Genomic DNA, 16,011 nt, shown 5'->3' on the forward strand with positions numbered 1-16,011 from the left:
CACACTCTGGGAGCCCCTTCTCCCTCCAGCTACTTCAGTTACTTTAAAAACATATAAGACCTGGGTCTAGCCTCCAAGTGGACTGGAAGATACGCTTTCCTTCATTTTAGAGAAAAATACTTTAGCAAGAAAAGCACTTGGCTAGCCAAAGTTTTATAAACCATAAAGCAGCTGAAACCCTGTCTTTTGCGACTAAAAATTCCACAGCAAAAAGAAAATTTAAATGACTCCTGACTCAAACTGTGTATTCACCCTGAGTGCTGGTACAGTCATACGTTGCTTAACATCAGGGACATGGTCTGGGAACACCTTGTTAGGCAATTTTGTCGTTGTGTGAACATCATAGAGTGCACTTACACACACCTAGATGGCACAGCCTACTACACACGTAGGCTGTATGGTACTAACTTATGGGGCCACCGGTGTATGTATGGTCCGCCGTTGACTGAAACGTCATTATGTGGTGCATGACTGTATTTGAAGCAGGTTCAGTGAGGAGGTGGTGAGGAAACGGTAAATTTTGATGAAAAATTTGAAGAAGTTCCAGGTTTTTAGATGTTAGTGCCACTTACCCATTATTATATCGAATTTCACTTAATATTAAAATGTTTGGGTTTTCTTATTCTTGATCTAAGAGTTCTATTCTGCTCTTATGCTTACTGGCCATGAAGAACAGGTGTGCATGTGGGTGTGAACCCCGCCTGACCCCACGCCCAGCTCGCAGGGAGAAAGGAGCCAGGGAGAGGGGCGATGTCCCCGCAGGTACCAGGAAACGCTGGGAAACGAAAAGGCAAAAGAAATAGGGGATTGGGCCTCCGCCCACGGGCAGGTGAAGGAGTGACGGTCTTTAGGATGGACAGTGTTTGTGGGGAAGGAAGGACACTTACTTGTATGGTAGGAGGTGGCAGCACTTTCTCGAAGTTCTTCTGAAAGGAGTGAAGCTGGTGACTGGTCTGGCCTAGTGCATCCTCCACCAGTTTCCTGAAGGCCAGCTCAGGGATGTGGTGGTGGGGTAGCTGGCGGGGGGACAGACACTGTCAGCAGAGCCTTCGTCGGGAGAGAGGGGACAGGGAGACCCTGGCAGTCCACACTCTGGCTCCAGGTATGTTAAGATGGGCCTTTCTGTCACGGTCACCTGTTGTTTCTGTCTGCCTACTGCCCCACTTCCCTTTCAGAACGCATTCTGCTGGGGCGTTGAGTAGCACTGCCCATCCTGGCGCTCCAGCCCCAGGTCTGGCAGCCATGGCATCCTTTCTCCTATCCACCACGATCAGTCCAACGATTGGATGGTGGATCCGAGCAAGGCCAATTGAAATCCTCCCACCAGATCTAGAATATGAAGCCTGGAACAACAGGGTCGCTCTTCCTTTGGATCCTGAGATGTAAAGGTAAACGCTTGCAGCTCTTGTGGGCCAGCTCTCCCATCATGCAGGAAAAAGCCTGCCTGAGAATAAAGCCAACCCAGAGAGGGAACCAGAGCTGGGGAAAGTCAGAGTCCTGACAACATCATTGGTACTGAATGCTGATGGGCCTGAGGCTGGGTTCCCTCCGGGCCTCCTATTTATATAAGTCAACATGGTCTTCTTTATGCCTGAGCTGGTTTGGAACCCAAGGAGCTCTGAGTAATGCTCCATCCTCAGACCTTGGTGCTGTTAGGCATCTCCTGCATTCTCATCAGACACCCTAGGCATGAGAGAGACCCCACAGCTAACAGAGACGTGTCCTTTCTGCTTGTCACTAAACTCACTGCTCTTGGTTCTGTCCTAGAGCCGCCCACCCACCCCCAGGATGCAGACAGATTGAGGTTCTACCCTGCAGGCCCTTCCCAGGCCTCACAGGACTGGTCCAGGTGAATGGGCCATGGGCACAGACAAAGCTGGCATCATCACTGACAGGCCCTCACATTCTATATTACAGGGGCAACCAAGAAATGCCCTCCTTCTGCTTTTATAAAGTCGACCCCCCCTCCCCTACTGGAATCCTGTAACACTCCCCAGCCCTGCACATCCCCTCCAAATAAACAGGGGTCTGGCAGCCCTGGAGAGAAAGCTAGAGGGCGGGGAGAGAATGAAAGGATCGTCTAATCAGATTTACCCTCTGCCTTCAGGGAAGAGAAATGCTTTTCTGCAGATGGCTCAGGCGTAACTCAATTCAAAAAGAGCGTCTGAGACAGAACTAGAGACTAAATGCAGTGAGGGACAACAAGCAGCAGCCCACAGTCCCAGCCCTCCTCAAGGAGGAGAAACAGCTTCATCCGTCACGCCAGCAGAAGGCAGACTCTGAGAATGCTTAGCAGGGGCACAACCTGAGGGCTGCTGGAAGATAGGGGATGGGGAGATGGGTTCTCCCACCTGGGGGAGGGGATTCAGAGAGCTTCATGGAGAGACTCATTCATCTGTCACATATCTAGGGAGTTCTTCCCATACACCACACACTGTGAAAGGCAGTGGGGATGATGAGGAGGGGCATGCCAGGCCGAGGAAGCAGTCTGTGCAAAGGCACTGGGGTCACACTCAGACGTGGTATGCTGGAGGTGGGGGCTACAGGCATAGAGTGGGACTATGAGCTGGAAAGGTAGTGAAGGGGTCAAATTTTAGAGGAATTTTAATGCAACAAACTGGATGGGAAAGCTGAGCTGGGCAACATGGAGCACAGGAGACAGCATGTGGTACAAGGAGTACTGAAATTACTCCAGAGGTTGGACCCACAGGCCATTCAGCTCTGATGCTGACATCAGAGAGAGATCTGAAAGCAGTTGAGTATTCTTGCCTATATCAACTCCAGTCTTCAAAATTCTAAAATCAAAGTTTGTACTTAGAGGTTTGTCCAAACCTCTCTGTGACCTATTTATGCTTTCAGCAGACAGCTCCTCTCACCGGCTGTCGAGCATTATGGTTCAGAGCCCAGGCTCTATAGAGTTGAACTGCCAGGGTTCAAATCCTACTAGCTGTGTGGCCTTGGGAAAGCTGCTTAGCCTCTCTGAGCCTCAGCTTCCTTTTGAAAGGAGGATAGTAAGAACACCAACTCTGTAGGGTTATTGTGAGGATTAAGAGAGAGAATACACAGAAGGTGCTCCACACAGATACACAGTAAGTACTCATGGGGGAGGCAGCTGCTAGAAGCAGTAATAGGAGCAGGAACACCAGCTCGAGACATTGACTCCTGACAGTACAGAAGGGACCTTGCCTCTGTCATCAACTTCTAATCCACCCCAGGGAGCAGTCCCAAGGTCTGCTATTTTCCCAGCAGAGCCTCCTCTGCTTCTGAGTTCCAGAACCTGGAAGGGCCTGGAATCCCAGTTCTATCCTTGCTTTCAGGGTCTGATGCCATTAATGGAGGGAGAAGATGCACTAGACAGAGCCAGGAGGTCCCCTGGGTTCCTCCTAAGCACCTGACGGCCTGTTTGGAAGGCCCAACCTCAGTCCATCCCAGCTCCTGCAAGCAGCGGGCTGCAGGGGCAACAAGGCCTTGCCTGGCTCTTCCCCAGAGGCGCCGCAGTCCCAGGGGCCTTACCTGAGCCAAGCTGCCCTCTGCCCTCTGCAGCACCTGCTTGGCAAGGTCCCTCTGGAGGGCCACGAACGTGCACAGGATCTGGCGCAGCCACTGCATGGCCAGCTGGTTAAACTGCGGGAGCTCGGCCACCAGCATGGAGTTGAGTGCCTGGTACGTGTGCCGGGCCACCTCCTCCTCGTAGGACACACTGCCCACCTCCAACAGCTTCTCTTCCACCCGCTCAAAGTCCAGGAGTTTGTCCAGACGCTTCTTGATCAGGTTCTGAGGGCCGGCCAGGGTTTTGGCCAGGCTGCACAGTGGCTGCCACACCAGGCCTTCCAGCCGCCGCTTCTGTGGGGAAGGGTGGGCTTGGGAGGCTGGGAAGGAAGTGGCAGAGGGCAGGCACTGGGAAGGGGCTGGGAGATAGGCAGGACCAGGCTCCAGTCCCACCCCTACGAACTAGCTGTGACCTCCAGCATGTTTTCTAACTTTTCTGGGGCTCTCAATGTGCCCACCTGAATACATATAAGCCAATACATGTAAGCCAATACATGTAAGGAGCTTAGCAGAGTGCCGGGCACAGAGCAAGTATTCAGTATATGTCACTTCATATCATCACCGTGCACAGATCTTGAAAAAGATTTTGTATCGAGTGGTATCAAAAGCACAGTCTTTAGGGCTCAGATGCCAGCTTGCCAGTGACATTTGAATAACCCAGGAGGGCACCCTCTCTGGGCCTGAAGCTCTCATGCGCAGAATGGGGCTATTAATAGTATCTGCCTCGTAAGCCATGTTGCAAGGATTAAATGAGGTGAAGAATGTAAAGGGCTTAGCGCAGTGCCTGGCAGATAGAGAGGCTCCACAAACGTTAGCTGCAGCTATTTTTATCAGGAGAATGCACTGATGATAATCTCCGTCCTGCTCACTATCCGGGTGGTTATGAGCGTGACAATCCTGTGAACTGCCTGACGTCGAAATACCATTCTTTCAGGCTCTGCCACCTGCCCACCAAAGAAAGGGGAGCGGAGAAGTCCCACTCACAAACTCCGGGAAGGCCTGGAGCTGGAGGTCTCTCGTCAGGCTGCAGTACTGCACCACCGGCCCCCCGCCGACGTCCAGGTCACACTCCTGCGGCCGGAAGTGGAGGAAAGCCTGGACCAGGGGCAGATGGGGGACAGCGAATCACGGCCTGTCGTGGCCATCTCACACCTGAATCCCTCTCCACCATGCCCCCTCAGAGGTTGTCCAGGCTGTCTGCACACCTGCCATGACAGGGAAGCACACAGCCTATTCTGTCCTTGCACATCTTGAGTGATTAGAGAGTTCTTCCCTAGACTGAGCCAACATCTTTCTCCTTATTCCAGTGCTTCCCAAACTGCACATATTTGCCCATCACCTTTGTGATTTTTTTTTTTGCCATGTCCATATTCCACATGTTCTAGTAATACTTTTCTTTAAATCAACTAACTATTCCTATTTAAGTCAATGCATTAGGGGGCTGGCCCCATGGCTGAGTGTTAAGTTTGTGCGCTCCACTTTGGCAGCCCAGGGTTTCACGGGTTCGATCCTGGGTGCAGACATGGCACTGCTCACCAAGCCATGCTGAGGCGGCGTCCCACGTGCCACAACTAGAAGGACCCACAACTAGAATATACAACTATGTACTGAGGGACTTCAGGGAGAAGGAAAAAAAAAAAAAAGGAAGATTGGCAACAGATGTTAGCTCAGGGCCAATCTTTAAAATAAACAAACAAATAAATGCATTAAAAAAAAAAACCACCTTATGACACAACCATAAGGGGAAAGCCAGTAATAATCACCATAAGTAGGCATGTATGAATAATAGCTATAAAAACAAACACTGTTATTAAGTTCTGTCTGGACGTCACTGCCTGCTGCTCCCAGCCGGAGACCTGCTCCATCTGTGTCAGACACGCCAGCGAAAGGCTTTTCTTAGACTCAGGGAATTGAAAGAGGGAGTCGCTTTCTCACTTGGGGATCCACGTCAACACTGTACCTGTTGTGTTAAGTCCTGCATCTATGGAAATGCAGCCTTAATACGTCCAAATGTCCACAGACCCTACAAAGCCAGCTGTGTCTCCCCAGGCCCCACGATTCCTTCTTAGGACACAGCTCTGAATGCCTTCCCCTTCTGGTTCACTGTGTTGCTCAGACCCTTCCACTGGGGGTCCAGGATGGAGCAGGAATACGCAGCGAGCTCTCCCCACACAGGAGCGTGGCCCTGTGACCTCCCTCCTTTTACACACTCCCTATAAGGCCACCCCAAATCCCACTATCCAAAGAGCCTGTTATCGTCTGACTACGCTGGTCTGCGCAAACAGATGTGATTGACAACAAAACCATGTAAAAGGGACGGAGTGGAAGCAATGAGTCAGCAGCAATGACAAGAATGAAGGGGGATCTGGGCACAAGGAAAATGACATGCTGGACGGTCACGCAAACTGGTGTTCCTGCGGGCTGAATGCAGTGTGTAGAAATATATTGTCTTGGGCCTGCAGAGCATTTAAATTTCTATTTAATTAGTTGCTCACGTGGATACATCATGAGGTTTCACCTGCAAGTCTGAATTTCCACGGTTTTTTTCTTAAAATCGGAAGAGCAGACTACACTGAGTCTACCTTCCCACAGAGCAGAGACTCCCCTGAGATTTTATCCCCTTTTAGATTTTATTCCTTCCTTCCTTCATTCAGTCATTCAAATCCCAAATATTTTTATAAATTTAACTACTGGAAAGTCTCATAACGTGTCTGTTAGATATTCAGCCTCACACATACGTACACATTTCACTCAATAATATTACTTGCCAGGCCCCTCCAGGTTCCTGAGTTTGTCACCTGCTCCAGGTGCTGGTCTGGAAGGGTCCCTCTGGAGGGCTCTGAGCGCAGTGAATTTTGACTCTGCCCAGTGAGAACCTCACCCCCTGAGAGCTCAACGGGCTACTCAGAGCTCACGCCCTACTCAGACGCCCTGGGGGCTGAGGAGCCCTCGCACATGGCCCTGCTTCTGGCCTGCAGCCAGCGACTAGATGACCACCTCCTTTGGGCTCCTGTAGCTGGTGCCTTTGCCAGCTTGTCCGATGAGCCCCACGTACCTCCTGCCTGGGGAACCCGGCCCAGCCCAGCCCATTATTAACGGCAGGCAGGATCCTCACCTCCAGATTATCCAGGTAGGCAGCCACGTTGTTCTTCGTCTCCTTTACACACAGCGACACCCAGTGGAACCTTTCTTCTAAATCATCAAATTCTTTGTCTTCCGTCTGGCGGTAAAGTTATGCTCATGAGGACCCAGAACATCCACACAGGGGAAAGGTACATCCCACACCCATGTCCCAAGTCCTCACTGGGATCACATCAACAGACCCGCGCATCACAATCACTTCCCCCAGCCCCCAAGCTGAGCGGGATGGTTAGAGGCAGTGAGTGCAGCTTAGTGGTTTTATATTCAGACCATGGAATCAAACACTCAAGCATATGAGTCCTGGTTCATTTGCTTCTTAGCTGTGTGACCCTAGGCAGATATTTTACCCTCTCTGGGCCTGTCTTCTCATCTGCAAAATGGGGTAATAGGAACACCTACTTCACTGTGGATCAAATAACACCTGGTTCAGAGTAAATACTCAATCTTGGTCTGCCCAGACCCAGAGATTAGCACTTCTCCTATCTGTATAAAGAGATGCTCAGGGAAAGAGTAGCACAAGATGCAGTGGAGAAAGCCCTCCCCTGGCTCTTCAGAATCAAGTGGGGGTGCCAACTCTGTCTCTTCCTGGCTATGCAACGCTGGGAAGTCACTTCACTCCCTCAGCCTCAGTTTCCCTCATCTCCACAAGGAGTCTAAGCCCCCTGCCTTGCCCACTGACAGTCTTGCCCCTTGGGATGGTTGGGACGAGACCCTTGCCGCCCATGCTCACCCTGGGCACGAGCCCCGCCTCCTGCTTCAGCAGCTGGCTCAGCCGGGTGGTCTTTTTGGAGAGGGTGTGCGTGTTGATGCGGGCCAGGCGCTCCCGGAGGGTCAGCTGCTCCACCTTGGTGTACTTGGAGGCTGCAGGGACAGAGGAGAGGCAGGGTTCGGGGACCAAAGCTGACCCAGGAAAGCGAGCGTCCCTGACACACCAGGCCAGGCACCCGCTTGGGCCCACTTCTCAAACATCAGGGTCACGCCCATCAGCAGGCTGGGCATGGAGGAAAAGCACAGGGCTCGGAGCCCTCCCTTTGAATGGAAGCTGTGGCGAACAGCTCCCTGCCTGCTTGACTTTGCCAAGCCACCACTTCTTGAGCCTCAGTTTCCTCATCTGTAAACGAGGCTCGCCACCTCACAGGATTGCTGGGAGGATCCCATAAGACGATGGGTCTGAATGTACTTTCTAAAGAAGAACCCAAGCGGGAGGTGATTGGCCTGAGGTCCCTCAGCCAGTGTGAGCCAGGCCGGGTGGGAACCACGCTTTCTCAGTCCTGGCTCAGGCTTTCCCCCCATGTGCCACCTCCTGACCTGGATGGAGAAGCAAGTGAGGAAAAAATCAGAAACTGCCAGATGGAGTCTGGTGTGGGAGGGAAGACCCCGGGCCTGAGAGTGAAAGCTAGCTCTGTCCCTTACCTGCTCTGTTACCTGGAGCAAAGGACTGAAGCTCTCATTTTACCCAACTGTGAAATGGGGCTGACAGTGCCACCCTCAGAGGGCTATTGTAAGGATCAAACATGACAACGAATAAAAAATGCATCACAGTTAGCCCTTAGGAAACATTAGCAAAATTATCAGTATTACGTGCCTCAGTTATGCAACTGAGTTTCTCTCTACTCGGGACACGGCTTCATTTTCCAAACCTTTCTGTTTTAACAGCCAGAGAGGCACAGTTCCCCACCTTCCTCTGCCCCTCACCCCCACCCCAGGATACACACTGCTCTCTGCCTCCCCAGTGTTTGTTTCTCCTCCACAGTATAGCAGCCACGTGGTTTTGATAGGACTGACCTCACTTTAGCTCAAGGAGTGGGTGCTGACTGGTATAAGCCAATTCATATAGTCCCATCCGCTGGCTACAGTGATTGGTTCAAAGAAGGGTACATAACAAGACCTAAGCCAATCAGCTCATGGCATTCGCCTAACCATAGTGATTGGTTCAGGGTGAGCACACGACCCAAACGGGTCCTATCAGAGTGAAGCTACAATTTAATTTTTACTGTTAAGGGGAGAAAGGTCCTGTCTTGTCCTGGAGGGTGTGGCTGCAGACGTGAGTCTTGGAACAGCTATAGCTATTTACTACTATGAGGGAGGCCAGCCTGAAGAGGAAGATGACACACAGTAAAGAGTAGAGACAAGAGAATTACAGGGAAATGAAGCCAGCACCCTAATCAAGCCCTACCTAAAGCCCACATTATCTCTGGACTTGTAGTTACATGAGCTACTACATGCCCTCTATTGGTGAAGCCAGTTTGAGATGAGTCTTTTGGTAACTAGCAGCATTCTCACTGCTCTACCCTAAATGTCCTGAGTCCTTACCCACTTCTTTGCGCCTCTTGTATTCATTGATGTTGGCGTTCACATCCTGGAGGGCATGGGTAGCCCTCTGAAGGACAGGGTAGGCGCTGGCATCAGGGAGTGTGTTCTCCAGGATTTTCTGCAGCAGCAGTGGGTACTTGGTAATCCTCTGCAGAGGGATTACCAGTAAGAAACTGAGGCCTGAGGATCCAGCTTGTGGCCTGAAGGAGAAGGCGGGTGTTAGGTCAGTGAAGCCCATCCCTGGGGGAACCAGAGGGCCTGGGCTCTAGCCCCAGCTCTGCCAACTGTGTGATCTCAGGCAAGTCCCCCTGCTTCTGTGGTCCTCAGTTTCCCCATCTGTAATTCCTGAGGTCTAGCTGTTGGACGAGTGCTGCTAGTTCTTGCTTTGCCCCTTTCTGGGCCTTGGTTCCCTGTCTGTACCAAACGCAGTGGTCAGTTCTCTGCCTGAGCTCAGCTTACTTGTCTCTCGACAAGAGACACAGCTGACCACTCCCTCTTCCTCGAAACACTTTCTTCTTTCGGCCCCAGAGGTGTTCTTTGTCCAGCTTCTCATACTCCACAGGCTGCTCTCTTGGCCTCCTCTGCCGGCCTCTCTCCAATGCCAGGGTGCCCAGGGCCTCCTCTCCTCCCTCTCCACTCACTCTCTGCCTGATCTCACTTAGTCTTACGGCTTTAAACACGTCCCAAACCCAGATCTCCACTTCCAACTTCTGCCCAGAGCGCCAGACTCACACGGTCCACTGCCTGCTTCTCATCCCCGCTGGGGGACATCCCAAACACAACTCTACGTGCTGGTCGGTCATCCACATGATATTTCATTAATAAAATGGTTCTGCTGCTTTAAAAAAGAAGTTTTTAAAATCACAGGAACTTAATGTTTACAGATGCATTTAAAGCACTTAAAGGTAAAAAGTCATCTGCATTTTCCTTTAAATAGTTTAGCATGAAAATAGATGAAGCAAAAAAACATAACACTTGTTCATTTCAGGTGGTGGGTATATGAGCGTTCATTACATCCTTCTATTTCATTAAAAAAAGTAAAAAAGAAAACAAAACACAGGAACTAATAGCGTCCAGGTCCCTTCCAGATGTACCATTTGTTGCATCGATGACTATTTCTAGTTCCTTTCTCGATGACATCTGGAATTTGCAGAAAGAGCCCCTGAGTCAATGGCATCTAAGAAGAGGCTGCAACAGTCTTGCCTTGATCATGACCAGACCCACCTTCTGAGAAACCCACGAGGCCTTCAAACCTCAGTGTCCAAGTGCGTCTCCTCCAAGATGACTCACAGACGCAGCTCAGGACCGTTTTCTGGCCCCCTTTCCATGGCACCCTTGCCTCTGGCTCCTCTTTCTATGGAAAAATCTCCAGACCAAATGTCCAGGAAAGATCAACCACGAGGCTAAGGGTAGGCAGGGCAGGTGGGAGCCCCCTCATTAGCTGCAGGGGGTAGGAAGCAGGGGTGGGACTCTCTCTCAGGACACATCTACACTGACCACGTGTTCTCACCACGGGTTTTCTAGTGCTTGGTTGACCACGGGCAGGGTAGGTGGAAACAGTTAGCAGATATTTGTAAAACTGTCCTCTGGGCTTACTTTGCATGGGAAAGGGCCAACTACCTCCTGGGGATAGCTGTTCCCTCACAAATCAGAGGGTAGGGGGTCTTCCAAGAGACAATCACAGCTCTTCCCCACAATCATCGAGGAGTCAGCACAGAATTACAGCAGCCTCTGACACGGACAGCCTTTCTTAGGTAATTTGGAGAAAAGATTTCATGCAGCCTATCAGACAGCCAACAAAAACTGAAAGACAATCCCCAGAGCTGGGTGAGTGTGGGAAAACAGGCGCTCTTACATTCTCTTCATGGGAGTATCAGTTGGAGAGAGCTTTTTGGAGCACGGTTTGGCAATTTGCGAAAGGTACAAACCCTCCATTCCATTAATCCTACTCTAGAAATCTACCCACAGAAATATCAACTCAAGAGAGCAGGGATGAAGGCAGAAGTTATTCTGCAACTCTATTTATGACAGTAAAAAACTGGAAACAACCCAAATATCCATCAGTAGGGCAATGGTCAAATAAACCATAGCCTATGAGCTGCCATGGACAGGAATTCTACGCAATCATTACAAAGAACATGGTAGAACTATTTGTACTGTCGTGAAAAGATATTCATGACCATGGTTAAGTGAAAAAGAAAGTTCTAGAACGGCATGTATAGTAGGAGCCCTTTTAAAAATTCATTCTATCTATCCATCCATCCATCCATCCATCCATCTATCTAGACTTTCCCATGGAATGTGTGCTTCCTGTCTGTCTGCCTACCTGTCTGTAAATATACAGAACCTTGGGTGGAAAACGTTAAGTACTAGGGGGAAGGACAGGGAAACAGGAGACCAAGAAGGGATGGACTTTTACTCTTTTAGTTTACATACCTGTGTATTATTTGAATTTTCCTTTTTTCAACAAGCATACATTACTTTTCTATTTAAAGCAAACAAAAATTGCCAATAAAGAAAAACAAAGAAAATTATTTGCCTTCTCCAAACACTCTGCCTCAGCCATCATTCTGGAAGTGCGGGTGCTTTGTGCTGGACTGATGCGCCTCTGCACTGCAGCCTCCTCCCACCCCGACGGCTACCCCATTACAACAGTCCTACCTAAGGCAGCACTCCCTGCCCACGCAAGGATGAGCCTGTGATCCCCTCGCCCTCAGCTGGGAAGCTCTGCCTTAAGACACAGGCTAAACTGAACACCCACTCACCCACCCAAAGAAAGGGTGGGAGGCAGCATGCATTTTGGAATCACAAAGAATCTGATTAGACGGTGCCATCTATCCTAACTGGCTGAGAAAGAACCATTTATGGCTGGTGTGGTGATTCCAGGTGGCCAAGTTCCAGAAACATTCCCATGATCATCAGCACAAGAAAGCAGGGATTACTGCGTCAAGATGGAGGAGATCAGAAGTCATGCTGACGGGAAGAACGTCATTCCTGGTGCAACATTAGACCAGAGGTTCTCATCGAGGCCATTTTGGAAACTTGTAGACTCGGGGGTGCTCCAGGCATTTCGTGGGCAGGGAGCGAGGACGCAGGACACCCTGCGAGGACAGGCCTGCACTGTGGAGAACTGTCTATGTCTCAGATGGCCCTCGGAGCATTCAGAGACTGAATGAAAGCCTTGAAATGTGCTGCGATGTCAAGAACTGAGACATTTTTTGCGACACTTCAACTCCATCCAGTCCCATGTCATAACCCTGGGAATTGTTATGACATTACCTTTGATAAATAAGACCCAGATCATCTGCAAGAACATCATACTTCCTCCTTTCCTCTGCCTCCCAGGATGTGCTGTTATCCCTACTTCCATTACGTCATTTCCTTCTTTCTCTTACCATATACAAGGAAGTCAGGCTTGTCATCAGTGCCAGCTGCTATTCTAGCACAGACACACTCTCTGCTCTTCCATTTTTCTATGCTTATATAGGACGGCTTCTGACTTTTCTTCCTTAATCCAAACTTATTTATTGTAAGTAGGTGCAAGCATCTGATGGCTTCATTCTATCTTCCAGTGTAGTGGTGCCCAAGCACTTTGCACACTGAAATATGTATTACTTAATTAGAAATTATTTTCCTTTTATTTCTCCTTTTTATTAAGTCATTTTACTGATTTTTTTCCCTGTTAGGTATATAGGTAGGCGATATATATATGTTTTATATATATTTTATATCTCAAGATAATAAATTCATTTAATGTTTGTTATAAAAAAGGGGCAGCGGGACTGATAGAGCTGAGGACCACAGTGTGGCCCCAGAGAAATATAATCCCTGCCCAGCCAAGATAACTATAATAGCCGGGATTTACTGAGTGTCACTCGTGTGCACTGAGTCAATGTTCCCAGGAGCTGCTGTTATTATCCCCACTTTACACATAAGAGAACTAGGTTCTGAGACTGAAATGGCTCTGCCAAGGTGGGTCAGGGGCAGAGTCAGAGTCACTACAGGCAGCCCAGCGCCAAAGCCCGTGAGAAAAGCCTGGGCTGGGCTGGCTGGGAAAAGACCAGAGCACAGACAAACAGCAGCCTGTGTGCCAACCAGAGGTCCCCCACATAGTGTTTCTAACATGTCTGAACTAGAGGCCAACAGTTAATGCTCAGGAGACATTACATCAAAGTTTCTGGCTTCACTTGAAAAATCAGAGCATCTGACCACAGTGGACTCACATTCCTACATAGCAACTGAGGCAGACGGTTGGCAAAAATGGCTGCAGTTATTCCACTCTCTGCATCCGCATCGTTTAAATATGACTTTGAAGCTCCTCCCATCAAGAAGTGGGGTCTATTTCTCCACCCCCTGGGTCTGGCACAGCATGCCAATTCCCAGCCGAGACCTCCAAAGGCCTTGTCCTCCCTCTCCCCCAACTTTCTTTCCATGTGTCTGTCTCTCTCCTCTTAGAACCCTGTGACCACCGTGTGAACAAGTCTGGGCTAGCCTGCAGGACAATGAGCGACTGTGTGGCCAGAGCTGAGTCAGCTCATGTGTCCCAGATACATGAGAGAGTCCAGCCAAGGTCAGCAAGGCTGACCTGCAGCTCATCGCAGACATGTGAGCGTGCTCAGCCAGGACTAGAAGAATCATTTACTGAGCCCGGCTAAATTGCTCACATGCAGAAGTGTGAGCTAAATAAATGTTTGCTTTAAGCCATTATGTTTTGGGGTGGCTTGTTATATGGCAAAAGCTACTTGATGTAGCAGTAATCAGCTCAGGCTGGGCTGCAGCTACACTCTATTCAGAGTCTGTTGGCTCTGGTTTGCGACAGTCTCCACTACTCCCTTTTGTCCCACATCTGGCATTTTCCTTCCTTCATTTCAGTTATCTGCCTCACTTCTGTAGAAATGTATTCAATGATCCTTGCAAAAGCCTAAGTTTGTAAGACCCACAAAGGGATGAATCAAAGGGGAAAATGAATGTGATTTTTCTGGAGACAGGGAGGGGCTAGGACATAGGTACTTGAAAAAGAGGCTTCAGGGGCTGGCCTGGTGGCATAGTGGTTAAGTTTGCGTGCTCTGCTTTGGCAGCCTGGGGTTTGCCAATTCAGATCCTGGGCACGGACCTATACACTGCTCATCAAGCCATGCTGTGGTGGCATCTCACACAGAGGAACTAGAAGGACTTACAACTAGGTTATACAACTATGTACTGGGGCTTTAGGGAGGAAAAAAAAGAAAGAGGAAGATTGGCAATAGATGTTAGCTCAGGGCCAATCTTCCCTACCAAAAAAAAAGCAGGGGGCTGGCCCCATGGCCAAGTGGTTAAGTTCGTGTACTCTGCTTTGGCAGCCCAGGGTTTCGCCGGTTCAGATCCTGGGCACAGACCTAGCACCACTCATCAAGCCACACTGAAGCGGAGTCCCACATAGCAGAACTGGAAGGATCTACAACTACAACATACAGCTATCTACTGGGGGCCTTTGGAGAGGAGGGAAAAAAAAGAAGATTGGCAACAGATGTTAGTTCAGGTGCCAATCTTAAAAAAAAAAAAAAGGTGGCTCCAGGGGGTTAGGGGTGAGGATAAGATAATGGAGAGGAGGGGAAGTATTAGGAGGCTCCATGCGAGATAACGTCACTTCAAGGACTGAAATCTACACCGTCTTTCTCTCGGGTGTAAAGGGAATGTATGAGTGAGATAAAATAATCACAATAATAACCTCTGTTCCTCCTACACTATTCTGATTTCCAGAAAACGACCTTCACCTATCTTCACTTGGTGAGCTTGTCCTGGGAAGATATAAGCCTTTTTAAAACAGAAAAGAGGGGCTGGCCCGGTGGTGCAGCAGTTAACTTCGCGCCTTCCCCTTCAGTGGCCCAGAGTTTGCTGGTTCAGATTCCAGGAACGGACATATGCACCACTTGGCAAGCCATACTGTGGCAGGCGTCCCACATATAAAGTAGAGGAAGATGGGCACAGATGTTAGCTCAGGGCCAGTCTTCCTTAGCAAAAAAGAGAGGAGGATTGGTGGCAAATGTTAGCTCAGGGCTAATCTTCATCAAAAAAAAAAAAAAAATAGAAAAGAAGTGGAACAATTCACAGGAAAGGAAACACAGATGACTCTTAAATACATAAAAAGACGGTCAATTTTAATTGTAAGAAGATAAATGCAAAATGAAACCATACTGGACACCATTTTTCACCTATCTCAGTAGCCAATCTCTAAAGTTTAATAACACTCTGCTGGGGAGGCCATGGGCAAACTGACATCCTCGTGTGTTGCTCGTGCGACTGTAAATTGGCAGAGCCCTTAGAGAGGAAAATTTTGCACTATTTATCAAAATTATCAATACACACTTCCTCTGACCTAGCAATTCCACATCTGGAAATTTACCTAACAGATACATTTGCACCTGAGTAAAATGACATATGTTCATGAATAATCACTGTAGCACTGTCATAATATCAAAAGAATAGACACAGACCAAATGTCCATTAATAGAGTCCAGTTAAATAAACTGTGAAACAGTCACATAGTGGAAGAATATGCAGCTATTGAAAGGATCATGCACTTATGTATTGTGATGGGAAGATCTCCAGGATACATTGAAAGTGAAAAAAAAAAAAAAAACTTTCATTAAAAATTTTGGAAAGTAAGAGTATATATTTATATTTGCTTGTATATGCACAAAGGAACTGTGCAAAGATCCATAAGTAATTTTAAATGGTTACCTTACCTTTGGGGGTGGGAAGAGCATTCGGGTAGATGAAGGGACAGGGTTGGGAAGATGTTTTACTGTATAAATTTGGATCTTTTAAAGCTTTTGAACCATGTAACTATGCTACCCACTTAAAATTATAATTTAAAACATTTTGCTCTCTACATATCTCTTCCTGAAACTTCGACCCACTGGTGCCAGCTCTGGGCTGTGATGCCACCCAGGGCAGTTCTGATGCTGTTCTGTGGGGCAGGACTTCAGCCATCTGGAGAAGGCCTCCCCAGGTGACAGACACCTGCGT

At 48.9% G+C, this 16,011-nt stretch overlaps 1 protein-coding gene across 20 annotated transcripts in view; it reads right to left on the reverse strand.

Moving 5' to 3' along the window:
- Positions 1-16,011, reverse strand: part of ARHGEF37 (Rho guanine nucleotide exchange factor 37) — a 50,380-nt gene that overhangs the window by 10,354 nt on the left and 24,015 nt on the right. For all 20 annotated transcript variants that reach the window (XM_070569199.1, XM_070569193.1, XM_070569200.1 and 17 more), the window contains 6 exons: positions 9,004-9,203; positions 7,421-7,551; positions 6,665-6,769; positions 4,534-4,644; positions 3,514-3,843; positions 888-1,016 (listed from right to left, as the gene is read on the reverse strand). In XM_070569199.1, coding sequence (XP_070425300.1) covers positions 888-1,016; positions 3,514-3,843; positions 4,534-4,644; positions 6,665-6,769; positions 7,421-7,551; positions 9,004-9,203 — 1,006 coding nt within the window. The remainder of the gene's footprint in view (positions 1-887; positions 1,017-3,513; positions 3,844-4,533; positions 4,645-6,664; positions 6,770-7,420; positions 7,552-9,003; positions 9,204-16,011) is intronic.

The sequence above is a fragment of the Equus przewalskii genome, chromosome 13, assembly GCF_037783145.1.
Source record: "Equus przewalskii isolate Varuska chromosome 13, EquPr2, whole genome shotgun sequence".
Taxonomy (NCBI): Eukaryota; Metazoa; Chordata; class Mammalia; order Perissodactyla; family Equidae; genus Equus; species Equus przewalskii.